This window comes from Schistocerca cancellata, chromosome 5, assembly GCF_023864275.1.
Source record: "Schistocerca cancellata isolate TAMUIC-IGC-003103 chromosome 5, iqSchCanc2.1, whole genome shotgun sequence".
In the NCBI taxonomy this organism is placed as follows: Eukaryota; Metazoa; Arthropoda; class Insecta; order Orthoptera; family Acrididae; genus Schistocerca; species Schistocerca cancellata.
In genome coordinates, this window is record NC_064630.1 from 196,703,258 (window position 1) to 196,721,042 (window position 17,785).

Here is a 17,785-nt window from a genome sequence, read left to right on the forward strand (position 1 = left end):
TTACAGGGGTATGAGCCATGAGGTAAGAGGTTGGGAGCAGGGATTGTGGGGTGATGGATGAGTATATTGTATAGGTTCAGTGAACGGCAGAATACCACTGTGAGAGGGGTGGGAAGGATAGTGCACAGGACATTTCTCATTTCAGGGCATGATAACAGGTAGTCAAAACCCTACTCAAGTTCTGGGTGGTACTGAGTTATGAGGGAAATGCTCCTCTGTGATCGTATGATGCAATTTTGGGAGGTGGTGGGAGATTGGAAATATCAGACATTGGAGATTTGTTTTTGTACAAGGTTGGGAAGATAATTACAGTCTGCAGTGATGAGTGGTCCTCCTTCAAATATACCGAGTGTCACATTGAAGCCTTCACAGACCCTAATTATCCTCTCAACGTTGTACAAAAACAAATATCCCGTGCCTTATCTTTCCAATCTCCAGCCACTGCCCAAAGTTGCACCATCCGGCCACAGAGGAGCATACCCTTCGTAACTCAGTACTACCCAGGACTGGAGCAACTGAATTTCATTCTCCACCAGAGTTTAGACTACCTCTTGTTGTGCCCTGAAATGAGGAAAGTCCTGCCCACTATCCTTCCCACCCCTCCCAAGGTGGTATTCTGCCATTCACAGAACTTTCACAGTGTACTTGTTCATCCCTACACAACCCCTAATCCCAATCCCTTACCTTATGGCTCATACCCCTGTAATAGACCTAGATGCAAGATCTGTCCCATACATCCTTCCACCACCACCACCACCACCACCACCTAGTCCAGTCTGGCCACAAACATCACCTATCCCATCAAAGGCAGGGCTACCTGTGAAACCCGTCATATGGTCTACAAGCTAAGCTGCAACCCCTGTGCTGCATTCTATGTGGGCATGACAACCAACAACCTGTCTGTTCGCATGAATGGCTACCGACAAACTGTAGTCAAGAAACAAGTAAACCACTCTATTGCTGAACACGCTGCCAAACATGAAATCCTTCATGTCAGTGACTGATTCGCAGCCTGTGCCATATGGATCCTTCCCACCAACACAATCTTTTCTGAGCTGTACAGATGGGAACTTTCCTTGCAATATATCCTATATTTCTGTAATCCTCCTGTCTCAACCTTTGTTAGTCACTGTCCTCACCCATCCAGCCCCTATCCTGTTCCTATTCCAGCACTACACAGCCCTCATTCCACCATCACACCCAGTCTCTTTACTTTTCTCCTTTTCCACTACCCCCACCGCCTCCTCCTCCTCCACCTCTCCCCCTTCCCTCTGTCTAGCCTCCTGACTGCACATAACTGCCCTACCCTCCCTTCACCTTGTCTCTGCACGCTCCCCAGCAGCACTTCACTGTCTGCCACCCCTACCTTACTATACCTCCCCTTCCCTGCTCCAACCTCCTTGCTGCTGCTGATACCGCTCGCAGTGTGGCTACAGTTGCCTGAGACTGCAGCCATGTTGTGTGTGTGTGTGTGTGTGTGTGTGTGTGTGTGTGTGTGCGTGTGCGCGCCGTCTGTTTTTGACAAAGACCTTACTGGCCAAAAGCTTTATTTGTGGCAGTCTTTTTGTTGGGCCTATCTGTGACTTGGCATCTCCACTTCATGATGAGTGGCAACTTTCCTTTTCATAATAATTTTACACACTCTCTGAGAGAAAAAATGTGATATAAAACAAACATACAAAAATATTAACAAATTAGTATAAAACTACAGCAAGTGAACACTTAGGGGCATTAATAATGCCATAATTGTATTAGAGCTCCATGACCAGGGAGCATAATAATTCAGTAGTGTCTGGAAAGGCTTTCATGAAGTCACTTTATCATGTATTGACTAATAATGTGTTCTACCATTTGCTCCAAGCTGTGTACAGTATCCCACATTTAAAGGTGTATTTGACATTTTGCTCCCCTGGTTGTGATGTGATTTTGTTTGAGGCATCTCGAGAGGTTTCTTGGCAGCAGTACATCTTCAGGGTATATTGTTGGGTCAATTTGATTCTCCAGGCCTTGTCCACCAAACTGTGTCCAATTAGCTCCCTAGCACATTCTTAAATTACGATGAGTAGGTTAAAGGGAGCTATGGAGATACAGTACAGGCTTTCTACGTTTAAACTTACTACTGTATGTCAAAGATGCGAAATGATTTTATATTTATTAGAGAATTTCTAGCAACTGATTGGTTACAAAACTTCCTGGCAGATTAAAACTGTGTGCAAAGGTCCCGAGTTAGAGTTTTGGTCGGGTACACAGTTTTAATCTGCCAGGAAGTTTCATATCAGCGCACACTCCGCTGCAGAGTGAAAATCTCATTCTGGAAACATCCCCCAGGCTGTGGCTGAGCCATGTCTCCATAATATCCTTTCTTTCAGGAGTGCTAGTTCTGCAAGGTTCGCAGGAGAGCTTCTGTAAAGTTTGGAAGGTAGGAGACAAGATACTGGCAGAAGTAAAGCTGTGAGGACTGGGTGTGAGTCGTGCTTCGGTAGCTCAGATGGTAGAGCACTTGCCCGCGAAAGGCAAAGGTCCCGAGTTCGAGTCTCGGTCGGGCACACAGTTTTAATCTGCCAGGAAGTTTCATATCAGCGCACACTCCGCTGCAGAGTGAAAATCTCATTCTGGAACTGATTGGTTAGATATCTTGCTCCGTTTTGGTCCCGGTTTTGTATGAGATCTGGTGGTATTGCCTTAAATAAGTCATGTAGCTTCATGGCAACGAGCTTCTTATTTAGATGGAATATGCCTGCTTGTGTTTTTATGAGGCTTGGTAACCATCCTTACTGTTTATAATGTGTATTTAACTAATCTAGATCTTTATAGTGTTTCTTCCCCTTCAAAAAATTTACTTTCTGTGCTTAGAACAATATATCTCCAAAGCAAACCTTTTAAGTTGTTGTTGCTAGTAGCATGTCACTTGTGTAAAAAATGAAGAACTGGAGAACCGATACGATCTTTGGGTGGCCCATTTTGTATGTATTTTTTTCCTACTGTGATTCTGAATAATTGCCTTTATTTATTTTTTAGGCATAAACCCCCCCCCCCCCCGGTCCCCATAGTTCAATGAGCTTAGCACAACATATGGTTCATTTCAGCTTAAATAGTAGTGTCTTGCTATGCAACGCCATACACTGCATTTAAGTCAACAAAAGAGACAAAAGCTTTCTGGCTTCTTTGGAAGTCAATGTCACTAAATGAAGTTACAGCTAATACTTGCTCACAACCATTGTGGTCTGATCTGAATCCAGCATGATATGACAATACAATAGTCAATAAATGTATACGTTGTTGAAAATTAACAATTATAATAGATTATAGTATACTGGGTCAAGAAAAATGCTATTCTTGGAGGTCGGTATGTGATCTGCCATCCAGACTCAAGACAAAAGTTAATATAACAAAATCAAATTAGGTGGATTTTGAAAACACATGTACGAAAATGAGGAGCTGGCAATACTGTCAAATCCTGCAGCACTTCGGAATGTACAGAGGAACATGTCTCACTCCACACAACTATACTAGCACTATAGCTCACTGAGTAGACTGTTGGGATATCAAATTCACATTCACCATGGAGCTATGGTTCAACTCCTCGTAAGGTTCCTTTTTTATTTTTTATACATACGTTGCCTAGTTCTCATCATTTTAAGGACATAATTTTTTCATATGACAATAATAGCCTACCACATGATAGAGGGATCTATTAAACTGCACGTATGTGTCTATTAACCATGCAATACACAACCGTAACTGGTCCAGTCAAGTTCATGTAGGGCAGATTCCCCATGGAGTTCACAAACAATGAATAAGTCAACATGCATTTGGTGCTGGGTGCATCTGATAAAATGCTGGGTGCATCTGATACGCTGCTGCTGCTCATGCATATACTGCACAATACCCTCAAAGGAACCATCCCCATAAGAATGTTTTTTTATTGCCTGGAACAATATCTTGGGGGCTGTTGATCTTCATCCATAAGTAATAGAGGTCGTCCAAGGACTAGACATACTCAGCAACAGAGGACACTATTCTTGAAACTGTTCACCAATCATCTATGTGAAGCACTCATGATAATACAAAACAGTTCCAGTTATCTCAAAGACTGGTTGTTGAAGTGTTGCACTACGAACTACTGCCATATCATTGTGTTAACATCAGTCGCCAGAGGACCTCATTTGATCAGTTCAGGTTTGTAAATGGCTTTTGTACGAAGTGGAAGATAAGGGACATTTTATAAGTAACATGACATGGGCTCAAGATTTTAGGTTCACTTGTGAAGGGATTTTTCAACCTCCTAACAGCCATTATTTGTCGGACAGAACACATGTCATCCGTAAACATGGCTTCCAGACACTCTCTAGCATAAACCTGTGTGCTGCAATTGTGGGAGGAGTACTTTTGGGCCCTTACCAATCGCTGGACAAATTTAATATGCCCCTGTATCGTATGTTTCTTTCCAATACTTTGCCTGACACATGAAAAAACATTCCAGTTGCTGTCCAGTGTCAGCTATAGTTTCAGCATGATGGTACACTGCCACACTTGGGAAGGAATGTGCATAACTATTTAAGTGAAGTGTTTCCAGGGAAGTGGATTGGTCGTGGGGGTCTAGTGCTCAGGCCTACATGTTCCATGGACCTCAATCCACTAGATTTTTATTTGTGGAGACAGTTAACGGAACAAGATTATAGTACTCCACTCGTGGATGTACACGACCTAATAGCTTGCGTGCATTCGACTTTGGCAATGGTGGATGCAGGTGTGTTGCGTAGGGTCCAGCAAATTATGATCCAGCTAGTGGCGAAGTGTTTGCAAATGTGAGGTTGTTGCCTTGAACATCTTCTTTGCATGTACCGGCTCTGTGAAGGTAAGCCTGGATGTTAAACATACAGAATGGAATTATTGTGCATAGTGTAAAGTGCAATATAGTGCAGCTGACCTACTGTGGCTCTTTTTTTTTCCACCCTTATGGGATCCATTATTATTTTCTCTTGGATTCATTTGTGTCAAGGATGAAAAAGTTGTGTCAAGGATGAAAAAGTAGTCGTTTACGTCCATGAATAGTTCATGTTATGTGTTAATGTTTAAATAAAGGGAACATCAACAGAAAAAAATACACAGATACTGCACTGTGGAGGTGTAAATTGTATAAAATTTGAAGCTTTTGCTGAATAATATATTAAAAAAAGTTTGGCATAAATGTGACTCAAATATTGGTGAGTCTGCATATTTGTCCCACACGGCATTACCTTTTCTCGCTGACCTAATGAGACAGCTCAGACATAGGACTCAAATTTCTATCAATCCTATTTGCGGAACTAGGTTTTGCTAGGCAGCCTTTTGTCTTAAATTGGTATCAGGAATTGCATGTCCACAGCCAAGTGCAGGATTTTTTCTTCATCCTGTATACTGAGCAACGCAGTGGGACACTAACTTGTGGAGTTACCTGGTTTTAGAATTGCTAATGTTTGATCTCTTTTTAAATTGAGTAGAATTGTGTGAGCTATTTTCTATCTCGCAGGACCAGATTTTTAACAAATTGGGGATAAATTCCATCGTTTCCTTCAGCCTTAGCTATTTTTTTTTACTTTGTGAATCTCATCGTCATTAAAGGGATGTTAGGCCTGGTCACCAAAAATGACAAATGGTTCAGGTTCCATGTTAAACTGTAGGAACTCTTTCCCCAGTTGCCCAGTTGGTAACTTGGGTAGGTTAGGGACATGCAAGTTGCCGAAGTGGCATTCAATTGAAAGGCATGCACCATGTTAGTGGGCACACAGAATTATTACTATTAAAGGATGGCTTAGATTTTTGTTTTCATTTAGTCCTTTCGTCAGTATCTTCCAGTTCTCAATGATATTTCAAAAATGTCGATTGATTCAGACTTTTCGGCCTGATTGCCTGATATATATATATATATATATATATATATATATATAAAGAAAGATGATGAGACTTACCAAACAAAAGCGCTGGCAGGTCGACCTGCCAGCGCTTTTGTTTGGTAAGTCTCATCATCTTTCTTTTTAAATATATTTTTCCCACGTGGAATGTTTCTATATATATATATATATATATATATATATATAGAGAGAGAGAGAGAGAGAGAGAGAGAGAGAGAGAGAGTGAGAGAGAGAGACTAGTGCTTGACTTTGTATTAACTTTGTCTCCATTTCTGTAAAGAGACAAATGATGTGATGGAACACAAGCAATTTAGTTCACTTGGAAATAAATTTATTGCATACTGACAAGAGGCAAAATAATTATACATCAGCACTTGTAATATTGGATTCATTAAGTCATTAACTTTCTAAGAGATTCCCCCTCACCCCCCCCCCCCCCCTCCCGGGGTCTCTCTCTCTCTCTCTCTCTCTCTCTCTCTCTCTCTCTCTCTCACACACACACACACACACACACACACACACACACACACACACACACACACACACACATATACATACAGGGAATCCCTATAGCTAGATGTCACGTGTATGGTTTGAACTAGTGGTTCTACAATCTTGGTTTTAGATTAGTACTTATATTTGTGGAAATAGTGACTGAATGTTAGGTTTTCAATTAACGTTCCAAAAATAACAGACTTTCAGTATTTGCTTAGCAATCCATCCTGAAAAACAGCTCATACCTCAGACACCATTCCAGCCGAGTCCTGTGCCATCTGTATTCTGGAAGCATAGCACTTCAAATCATCCCAGTGGACAGAAGCCCACATAGTTTGATCCTTCAACACTTCAGTAATTTACCTGAACCATGGAGATGGAAACAGTTCATCCTATCAGCTTCACTCTCCAGCCTGGATGTCAACCTTTCTTGTAATTTTCCCCTACTTCATTTTTTTTCCCACTATTCCTTTGTCCATCCCTAAAGTCACAAAGCATCATTTTACTTTATTAGTTTATTTAATATTTTGGGTTATTCTTGTTGGAATTAGTTTTTGCTTTTTTTTCTGTATCTCATAACTCCTTACTGTATCCCTCCTTTCGATATGCTCGAACCGAGCCAACTACATTACTTAATAATGCAGCATCCTTTGGTCTCTCAATTTCTGACATGTCTGCCTTCATCTTGACTTCCCTTCGCTGGTTTAATGTTTGGGTTGAAGCAGAGTGTAAATCAGCACTTCACAGCAAACATGCTCCATGAGCAGACTGAACAAGTGTCTGCAAGCAGCCAGCCCTGTATCTCTTCCAGCTTTGCATAGAGTAGGATTGAAGCCCATGAGAAAGACAGGCTATGGTGTGTTTGTCACGGCATGTGACATTGCAGGTCTTGAGAGAGCCAGCAGCTATCTCCAGCCTGGAGCAAGTAGGTATTTTAGTTGAGTTTATTAATTCTTGACTGTGCCTTTAAATGCATGCAAGCTCTGGGTAGCACATGACAAAGTTAAGACCTTTAATGCATACCTTTTCAATTACAATATTTGTAATGCACACAGCCAAGCATTCATGAAGTGTGGTGGACAAGCTGACTAACATGACGACACAAATTTGTTATGGGGCTGTATTTCTAATGGGAATAGGGATGGAGACTTATGTAAACAAGGAAACCAATGCTGAGACAAATGTCTGGAGAAATCTGGAATGGCATTATGATGTACGTACCTTCTATTTGTTCTACACGAGTACAACATGTTACGCCTCTTGCACTCGGTTTTGGAAGTTCGACTCTTAAATTCCTTCATTGTAACATAAGTCACACCTGTTTATTTGTGGTTTTCGTATTGCGAGAGATCTATGCGACATTTCGCTTGCTCTCGCTATTCATCACATTTACTTGCAATGGTAATATATTCTTTCCACATGCCACATATTCTATAACCAATGTATAGTTTGATAGAGAAAAACACACACATCAATGACCAGATGGACAGTTCATAAATTTGTGGTAAAAAGGGGGGGAGGGGGCATGAGGGAGATTTGAACACAAATCTCCCGCTTTGCAGTCCAACACCGTGACCACACAACAAGGACATTGTGGTTCTTGGAAATTGCTCGATGTGGCACATCTTGAGCTTGGAACATTCGCTGTTTCTATTCTGCTTACAATAATTTTTTTTTTTTTCTTCTTCTTCTTCTTCTTCTTCTTCTTCTTCTTCTATACAACGGGATCCCGGGTTCGATTCCTGGCCGGATTGGAGATTTTCTTTGCCCGGGGACCAGGTGTTTGTGTTCTCATCATCATTCGTGAAAGTGGTGGGATTGGACTGTGTAACGATTGGGAATTTGTATGGGTGCTGATAACCACACAGCTGAGTACCCCACAAACTACTACTACTACTACTACTACTACTACTCATCATCATCATCATCATCATAATCATCATCATCATCATCATTCTTACAGTTCAGTGCACCACCTTCTTGTTTTCATACTTTATGTGTGTTTAGTTTTTGATGGGTTACCCACTGGGCCATTTTACCAGTGAATGTAAGGGGTGCGCTGGGGAGTTTCCCTTGTAAGCGTTTTGTGAACCCATCTTTTTGTGTAAAATGGTTAGATTCCTCGCACTGTAGATTGAAACATGAAGACATTGTTGTGTTACACAGTGCTTACACACTAGTGGTGCTATTAGATGGCATTGCTGCCAAAACTGATCCCGTCTGATTTCACAGTTGGCACTTTTCAAGTGTTGTCACAGCCACATGATGCGTGCACATTTCCCTCACTCACCACCACACTACAATTGTTCTGCTATTCTTGCGAGCAAGAACCTGAGCGAGTGTGAGTGCTAACACTGAAAGTCAGTGGATTGTTTTGTTAAGCTCTGCTGTAAAACAGCATGATTTAGGTTTTTTATTTCCTTAGAATTTTAAGGCAAATGCAGGGATATTTAATTACCTCATCAATGGAATGTTAAATCCCAATCCTCCTCTTCCTAGATCTGGGTTTTAAATTACACCCTGTCCTCCTTAATAGCTGAATGGTCATTGTGGTGGAATGCGATGCAAAGGGGTCCAGGTTCATCTCCTAGCTGGGTTGGAGATTTTCTCCACTCAGGGACAGGGTGTAGCATTGTCTTCATCATTGTCATGTCAGCCCCATCAACACCCAAGTCTCCAAAGTGGTGTCCACTCAAGACTTGCACCAGACGACATGTCTACCCAACAGGAGGCCCTAGCCACATGACATTTCATTTCATTTTTACACACCCCTTTAGTGGCAGAAGCAAAGAATATTCTTTTATTTGTTAGTTGTGGTCCTGGGCGTACAGGAATAGTCCCTAAGCTCAGTGACATTTCTGTTTGATGTGGCACCACAAGACTGTTATTTAAGAAGAAGAAGAAGAATAAGAATGGAAAGTTCCACATTTGTTATTGGTTTATTATTTTCTAGGGATGATGCCCTTCAGAAGAACCAAGAGATGGAATTTGAACGAAATAAAGAGAGGTTTTTGTTTCTTAAGGTATGTATGAGCACTTGAAAACTGTGTTTCTAACAAATCTTCCTTTATTTTCATGTTTTATACATTATTAACTTATTTACATGCTTTGTTATTTGTTAAACTGGCTTAATCATGTTCTTATATTAGAGTACATAATAGTTAGTTACACTGTTTCCTGCTATTATCAGAGTATCATGATATCTTTTTGAGTATCAGAGCCAGTTAAAATAATTTATTGTTACTTATCCAGTGACATTTTGGATAATGATATTTAATTTCTTTGCTGCACTTCTGGAGTCATTACTTTCTTTAGGAACTTCCTTGTGTTCTTGATGTTGGATTATGAGTACAAAGTAAAGTGACAGCAGTAACACACTGAATCCACATTCAGCTATCTGGCTCCAAAATTTGGGTATTCTTTGTGTCTCTAAACTGCTTAAAGCAAATGCCAGAATGTTTCCTTTGAAAAGGGCACAGCCAGTTCCCGTCTCCATCCTTCCCCAACCCAAACTTGTGCGCTGTCATTAGTGACCTCATTGTTGACGGGACATTGTTTTCCTTTCTTTGTGAATAGTTTATTCTCGTGTGAAATTGTTATGCAGTATAGAGCAGTCTATAGAAGATAACTTCTTGGAGAGGTTTGTGGAATACAGAGCCATTATTTATGCAGTATGTTGTTTCATTGATACAGCTGACCCATTTCATTCCCTCATTTACCTGAAAGCTTGAAATTTGTGCCTCTCTATTTTACCTTCAAGTTGTTTGCTAGAATATGAAATGTACACAAGTAAGGTTACAAAAGCTTGTTTCTACAGAGGAACGCCTCTGCACACAGCAAATAGCTTGCCACACCTCCGTGTTCTGTCAAGTCTTGTAATGCTGCATTTTACACATCAGTTTCCTGCTCCTGATACTGCACCACCACCACTACTTTTTATCTGGTAACTGGCTGCTGAGAATAAAATTGTTAGTGGCCTGATCTATAAACAGCTCATATGTTAGGAAAGTAAATAGAGTCCATAACATAAAGTGCCAGCCGCACTTAGACCAGAATTGAAATGTACAGGACCAAGCAGGAGGGCACAAAGGATTACATAAAAGGATTAACAACATTAGACAGTACATTGCTTCTTAACCACACTTTGCAGGAGTTTTGTCATTGTTCTGGTAGATGCCACTTCCCTCATCACAAGTGCTGCTCACTGCTACTTTTCAGTTTTCAGACAGACAATATAATTGTTCTTTCTAGCCAACACGTACTACTGAACCACACACTCAAGGCCATAACCATTACAGCCCAACTGCCTACCTTAGTAATGATTTGTAGCTTATACCTCCTTGAGGCAGAGGTGGAAGAACTGTTTCATGAGTAACTGCTCCTCATTATGTTGCTGGGTGATTTCATCATCCACGGTCAAAACCAATTGCAAAATGGTTTATAAAAGATATCTGTATGGTGCAAAAATTTACAATCAATACTAAATAATGAAAAATGTGAAGTCGGCCACATGAGTGCTAAAAGGAATCCATTAAATGTCGGTTACGTGATAAATCAATAAAGTCTAGAGGCTGTAAATTCAGCTAAATACTAGAATTAAAAGTACAAACAACTTAAGTGGGAAGGAACGCTTGGAAAATGTTGTGTGGAAGAAGAGCCAAAGACTGCATTTTATTGGCTTCTGCTTAAGATGCAGAAGATCTACTAAAGAGGGCCTACACTATGCTTGCCCAGCCTCTTTTGGAGTATTGCTTACCAGATAGGATTAATGAGGGCGGAGAGCGTTACTGACATGATACAGGATTTAAAGCAGACATTATTAAAATAAAGTCGTTTTTTGCTGCGGCAGAAACTTCTCACAAAATTTTGATCACCATCTTTCTCCTACAAATGCGAAAACATTTGTTTGATGCCAACCTACATAGGGAGAAATGATCATTATAATAAAATAATGAAAGTCAGAGCTCGCACAGAACGATGTAGGTGTTTGTTTTTATGTGTCGTGTTAGATAATAGAGAATCATTGTGAAGGTGGTTTGATGAACCCTCTGCCCAGGCACTTCAATGTGGTTTGCAGTGTATCCATGTAGATGTAGATGAACCACCTGGAGGCAGTCAGAATGCAGGTAGTAGGTCTTAGCTAGCTGAGCAGCTCCTCATGGGTTTTTACTGTTGTAGGATGAAAGCAGCAACTCCACAGCTTTTTAGCACCATGTATGGCATCTTTTCTTCAATGAACTTAACATTACACAGTCCTTATCTTGCATGCATGACACAATGCCATCTCCGGTGAGATTCCGATAATCTATATGGGTGGTCCCTAAGTAAAGCCATTTGAGAAGCATACTGCTCTGAAGCATATGTCGCAGTATCTCAAGGGAAGGACATTGCTGAGATAGTGCAAGAAACATCAATTGTAGTTGCTGTAACAGGCTGCTTCAGTGGTCTATTTTGAGAGGTGGAGGATCATTATTTGGTCTACCAGAATAGCATAGTCACTCTATCACCTAGATGCTGCAAGTTTATTCAGTAAGCGGTGAGGGTTGCCACAGCAAGATAGGTGGGTTTTGGTAGTGGAATTCTTCTGATGGGGGCCACTTCCTTCATCAGAAATGCTGTTTGCTCTTAAGTTTATGCACTGACTGTATAATCATCCACTTTAGCCAGCAGCTGTGGACTCGCCATTGTATCGTACATTTGAGATTAGGACTACATAGCGGCTGCCTGACCCAATACACAGGTCTGCTGAACTCTGTTGCTGAACTTTTTGCCATTGGATGGGTCGTTGAGTCCATTTATATGTTTCGCTACCTGGCGACAGAAGGCTATCCTGGTATCTTGTCACATGCTGATGTAACATCAGAAGCAGTGGGGTATGTCATCAGCCAAGTTCCTGCAGTGACAGTATGTGGATCACCATGCCTCGAGATTCGTCAGCGAGACAGTGCTCTGCTTGCACTGTGGATTTACTCATGCAATGCATAACAACAGTACACTACTCTTCCAGACACCATTGCCTTAAAAAAAGTTGAAGCTATTAGAAACAGGTGAAGAGAATTACTATGACAAAGGTGACAGCCTTGTGCTAATTATATCAAATCAAATTAATGGCTATGAGAGGTAGCACAGAATTTAATCAAGCAACGAAAGTAGACTTGGTGTGAACAATACGAGGTCTGCTCAAAAAATGCCGTAACATTCATAACTTTGCGCCAATGGTGTGTTAAAGTGCAATGTGGTTGGCATCCCTGTATATGCCTGTGTGTAATTTGTACCTGCCGGAAGTCTCATTGTTGTATGTCTGTTAGTTATTGTTCAATGCTGTATTGAGTAGAACATTGTGTTGCATGCTATGTGAACTTAAAGATGGCAGAGCTAGAGGAGCAATGTGTCAGTGTGAAATTTTGCATGAAGCTTAAGAAAACCATTACAGACACACACTAAATGATGCAGGAACCTACTGTGTTGAGTGCTTCAGCTATGCTCGGTGCTAAGAATGGTTCACGCGGTTTAAAAATTGCCAACGGAAGTTAAAGATGACCTGTGTTCAGGAAGCCCTTTGACATCTACCGACAACGCTCATGACAGAATCGTCAATGAAATTATCTGTGCCAGATGAAGACTGACTGTCTGAAAGATTGCAAAAGATCTAATGTTTCAGTTGGATCGTGTTATGAAATCCTGACACAGCATATTGGAATGCATTGTGTTGCCACCAAATTCGTCCCATGGCTCGTGAGTCAAGCCCAGATAGATCTCTGCCTCGCAATCAGTGAAAAGCTTTTTGATCATGCAAATGAGAATGAGATGTTCCTTAAGAGAATCATAACTGGTGGCGAGAAGTGGGTCTATGAGTATGATGTTGAGACCGAGTTTGTCTTCACAACGGTTCAGGAAAGATTCTCAAGTTCTCATAGACAAAAAACTGCTCATCAAATCAAGTCCAATGTCAAAGCAGTTTGAATACTTTTCCTTGAATTTGAAGGATTAGTTCTTCATGAATTCATTCCACAGGGACAAACTGTTAATCAACGGTACTATTGGGATGTGTTGTGATGCCGGTCAGAAGGAAACAGCCAAAAATGTGGTGAGACAATTCACAGCTCTTGCGTCACGATAAGCCCCCCCGTTCATTCCTGTTGGTGCGTGACTATTGCACAAAAGATGATATTGCTGTACTGCCTCATCCTCTGTACTCTCCAGACCTGGCCCCTGTGGACTTTTTTATTTCCAAAGTTGAAAATCCCAATTTTATGATGAAGATTTGCAGCGATAGATGAAATAAAAAAGAGAATTTGCAGACGGCATTTTGTGCACTCACGCAAGAGTTGTACTGAGACTGCATCTGGAAGTGGAAATGGCATTGGGAGCTGTGTATCAGTTGTGGAGAACGGTATTTTGAAGGAGACGATGGACAATAAGTAAAAGGTAAGCATAGGAAGATTTTGCGGAGGAAGTTCTGGAATTCTTTGAACAGGCCACGTAAATTGCTTCAGTAGGTGCACATGCAACAGACGTCCATGTGTAGACAAAATTAAAATGCATTAATGTTCATTCTTCCGGGCCAAATACCTGAAATTTTAGAACAAAGAGAACTTCATATCAGTTCTTTTGATGTAGCTGAATTATTGTTGGCATACTGTGTCCTCCAATTTTCACCTAGGGTGTACTCAGGATTGAATGTTAAAGGAATCTAGCGCTTGATCTTGAACACCCAACCAGATATACCTATATTACCCCTTTATACAGACAGAGAATTCAACAGTGGCCTTACATAATGCAAATATACATCCCCAGCCCAGATAACATATGCAATGAAATGTTCACAACCTTAGTAACTATAGCAAACAAAGTATTGTGTGTTTAACAAAATTTGGTGAGAGGGTGTTTCGTCCCTTAAAGGACAAAAAGTATCTTTGTACCAATATTGAAACCTGATGAAATACCCCACATTGTAGACAGCTACACACAGGTTAGTTTAATGGTGAATGTATGCAAACACTTTAGAACAAATGTTCAGACTTTGCTGATGTCTGGAAGCAAGAAATTTGCTTTCATCATTTCAGTATGGATTTCTAAGATCTAGATTTACACACCATTCATGACTGGAATGCCGTCAGGGAGGCCTCCAATCTATTTTGATACAGGTGCCAGTCTTCCTTGACTCACAAAGGCATACAACACAACATGGTGACACCATATCTTACCTATGTTACACTGGTGATGCTAACTACCAGCTTTTATTAAAATTCTTACTCCGCTGGTATTTCTGAGTGAATTGAAATGGCTTTTAGTAATCAACGTGTACGAGAAAACAGGATCCTTCAGTCTTCAGTGCTACCTTCATTGCAGTTACTATGAAAACAAGTGCCGCTTTTTCGAGATGAAATGTATCATCAGCCTTACATGTTGGCAATTTCTGTGTTTACTATAGTCCTGTGTCACTATACTCAGCATAACATTTTCAACTGGTCGTTCAAAAGACATGGTTATGAACACATCATCAAGTCTTTTTATTTTGCGTATAGAATCATGTATTAGGTGCTTCAGCACAATTTGTTCCCATCACTCACACCCTGAAATAAATCTAGAGGCTGGAGTGATAGACAAATGTCATTTTCTAGGACTGACTTTGAATGCAAAATGACAAGATTACTGCCCAGAAAGCAGTTAAAGACAACCAGTAACCAGAAATTAAACTACCTTTTTCTTCCTGAGGAACACTTCTTGGGGAATAAATAGAAATATTAACCCAGTTTGACCATAAGTATCACTTATGGATCAGCAGCATCTTATATGTAGGCCTAAAATAACCCTGTGCACCACAAAGGAGTTGCCTTGTGACTGTAGCTTTCTAATTGAGCCCTGTCGATAGACTCCTAGTAGAAGCAGGTATTTCAGTGCCAATAACTCTTGTTTTACGACTTACTGTAGACCAAAACATTCCTGTGATGCAACATTTATCCAGAGATAAATCCAGGAAGTAACCCCTGAGTAATTGATTTATTGCACAGGTAGCTTATAGAAACACCATCATAACCAACAGAATTACTACTTTTTAGTGACCTGATGAATTTTGCAATCTCTTTAGGGCTTGTATTTTTTAAACTAGTGACTGGTGGTGGTGGTGGTGGTGGTGCATGCAGTGTGTAGAGGGGTGAACCTAATCCATCTGCATTTGATTGTTTATTACTGAGTACTAGTATTTCAGACACGCTGGAAAACAGTTCTGTTGTATCAGTTGCATGTTCTGTATAAGGACCAGAATGAGGATGTTGAAGATAAAATGCATTTAGAAGTAGGCAGGTAGCAATTTGCTTCCTCACGCCTGATGCAAACAAGATGGGAATTAGTGGTCAGTAGTGGTGCAACATTGTATGTTGGCTACAGTAAATATATTTCCATATCCCATAGCATCACTATGATTGTTATATGTACTACTTAAGTGTTTTATTTTTTCACATTACGTGTAAAGAGTGCTTTGAATGGAAATATAACTTATTTTACATAATGTTGCTTTCAGTGGGGAGCAAAGGCATTTCGTAACATGTTAATAGTGCCTCCGGGTTCAGGAATTGTGCATCAAGTGAATCTGGAATATTTGGCAAGAGTTGTGTTCAGTGACTCAGAAGTATTATACCCTGACTCAGTAGTAGGCACTGATTCTCATACTACAATGATAAATGGAATGGGTGTTGTTGGATGGGGTGTTGGAGGTAAGAATTATGCCTGACATTAAATTTGCCTGTAAATATCTTTTTACTTAAGTTACTTCATTTTTCTTACATTGCTGTTCTGTAATTGTTAAGCCAGCAAGGAGGTAAGATTCACTGACTTGCCTAGTTCTCTATTTATGTAATAAATGTGTGGGTTCAATGAAACTGACTCAATGAACATTCATTTGTCACATTACTTACAGTTATTGGACTAGCTGGTGTTTGTGGAGGGGCTTAAATGCATTCCAAATTTAACACTGGTGAAAACAGAGTACTCAGTTTATGAATAATGTGCATCATGTGATCTTACCAGCATTGTAAATTACACTAGGTTACAAAATATATCAATTAATTTTCAGAACATCCTGAAAGAAAAAAACCATACTAAGAAACATTGAACTAAGAACTTTCAGAATGGAAAATAATACTGAAAACAAATTTGTAATGTAATAATTTCAAACAATGGAATATCCATGATGGAACGACAGTATTACGAGAGAAGGATAGTTGCTACTCACCACATATGGAGAGGTCAGACAAAACTTTTGGCCAAATGGGCCATCATCAGAATTAGACAACATACACTTATGCAAATGCAACTCGTGCACACGTGACCACAGTCTCTGGCTGCCAAGCCTAGATTACAAGTGGCAGTGCATGATGGGAGGAGCAAACTGGATGGTGGAGGTAAGGAGGCAGCTGGGGTGGGGAAGAGGAGGGATAGCAGGGGACAGTAAAGTGCTGCTTGTGGGAGCATACAGGGACTAGGTTGGGAGAGGGTAGGGCAGCTAGGTGCAGTTGGGAGGCTAGACAGAGGGCGGGAAGAGGGGGAGAGTGTGGCAGGAGGAAAGTAGAGAAGTAAAAAGACTATGGGTGTGTTGGTGGAATAGAGGGCTGTGTAGTACTGGAATGGGAACAGGGAAGGTGGATAGGTGGGTAAAGGACAATGAGTAAAGAAGGTTGAGGACAGGTGGTTCATGGGAATGTAGGATATGTTGTAGGGAGAGTTCCCACCTGCGCAATTCAGAAAAGTTGGTGTTGGCGAGAGGGATCCAGATGGCGTAGGCTGTGAAGCAGCCATTGAAATAAAGAATGTGTTGGACAGCTTGCCCAGCAACTGGGTGGCCCACTGTTTCTTGGCCACAGTTCATTGTTAGTAATTCATGTAGAGAGAGAGTTGGTTCTCATGCCCACACAGAACTTAGCAGAGTGGTTGCAGCTTAGCTTGTAGATCACATGTCTGGTTTCACAGATAGCCCTGCCTTTGATGGGATAGGTGATGACAGTGACTGGACTGGAGTAGGTGGTGGTGGTGGTGGTGGTGGTAGTAGGATGTATGGGACAGGGCTTGCATCTAGGTCTGTTACAGGAATATGAGCCATGAGGCAATGGGTTGGGGGCAGGGTTTGTGTAGGGATGGACAAGAATATTGTGTAGGTTCGGTCGGTGGTGGAATACCACTGGGAAGGATAGTGGGTGGACACTCATTTCAGGGCACAATGAGAGATAGTCAAAACCCTACTGGAGGATGTGATTCAGTTGCTCCTGTCCTGGTTGGTGCTGAGTCGTGAGGTGAATGCTTCTCTGTGGCCAGACATTGGTTGAGCACTTACAAAAATAGTTGAAGCAACTTAATTGGTTCGCATTGGGATGACAGCGATAAGGCATTGCCATGTTTCT

The 17,785-nt window shown here is 41.0% G+C and overlaps 1 protein-coding gene across 1 annotated transcript in view; it reads left to right on the top strand.

Moving 5' to 3' along the window:
- LOC126187305 (cytoplasmic aconitate hydratase-like) overlaps positions 1-17,785 on the top strand; it is a 311,989-nt gene that overhangs the window by 114,308 nt on the left and 179,896 nt on the right. The window contains exons 5-6 of the mRNA XM_049928298.1: positions 9,343-9,412; positions 15,913-16,105. Of these exons, the coding sequence (XP_049784255.1) occupies positions 9,343-9,412; positions 15,913-16,105 (263 nt within the window). The remainder of the gene's footprint in view (positions 1-9,342; positions 9,413-15,912; positions 16,106-17,785) is intronic.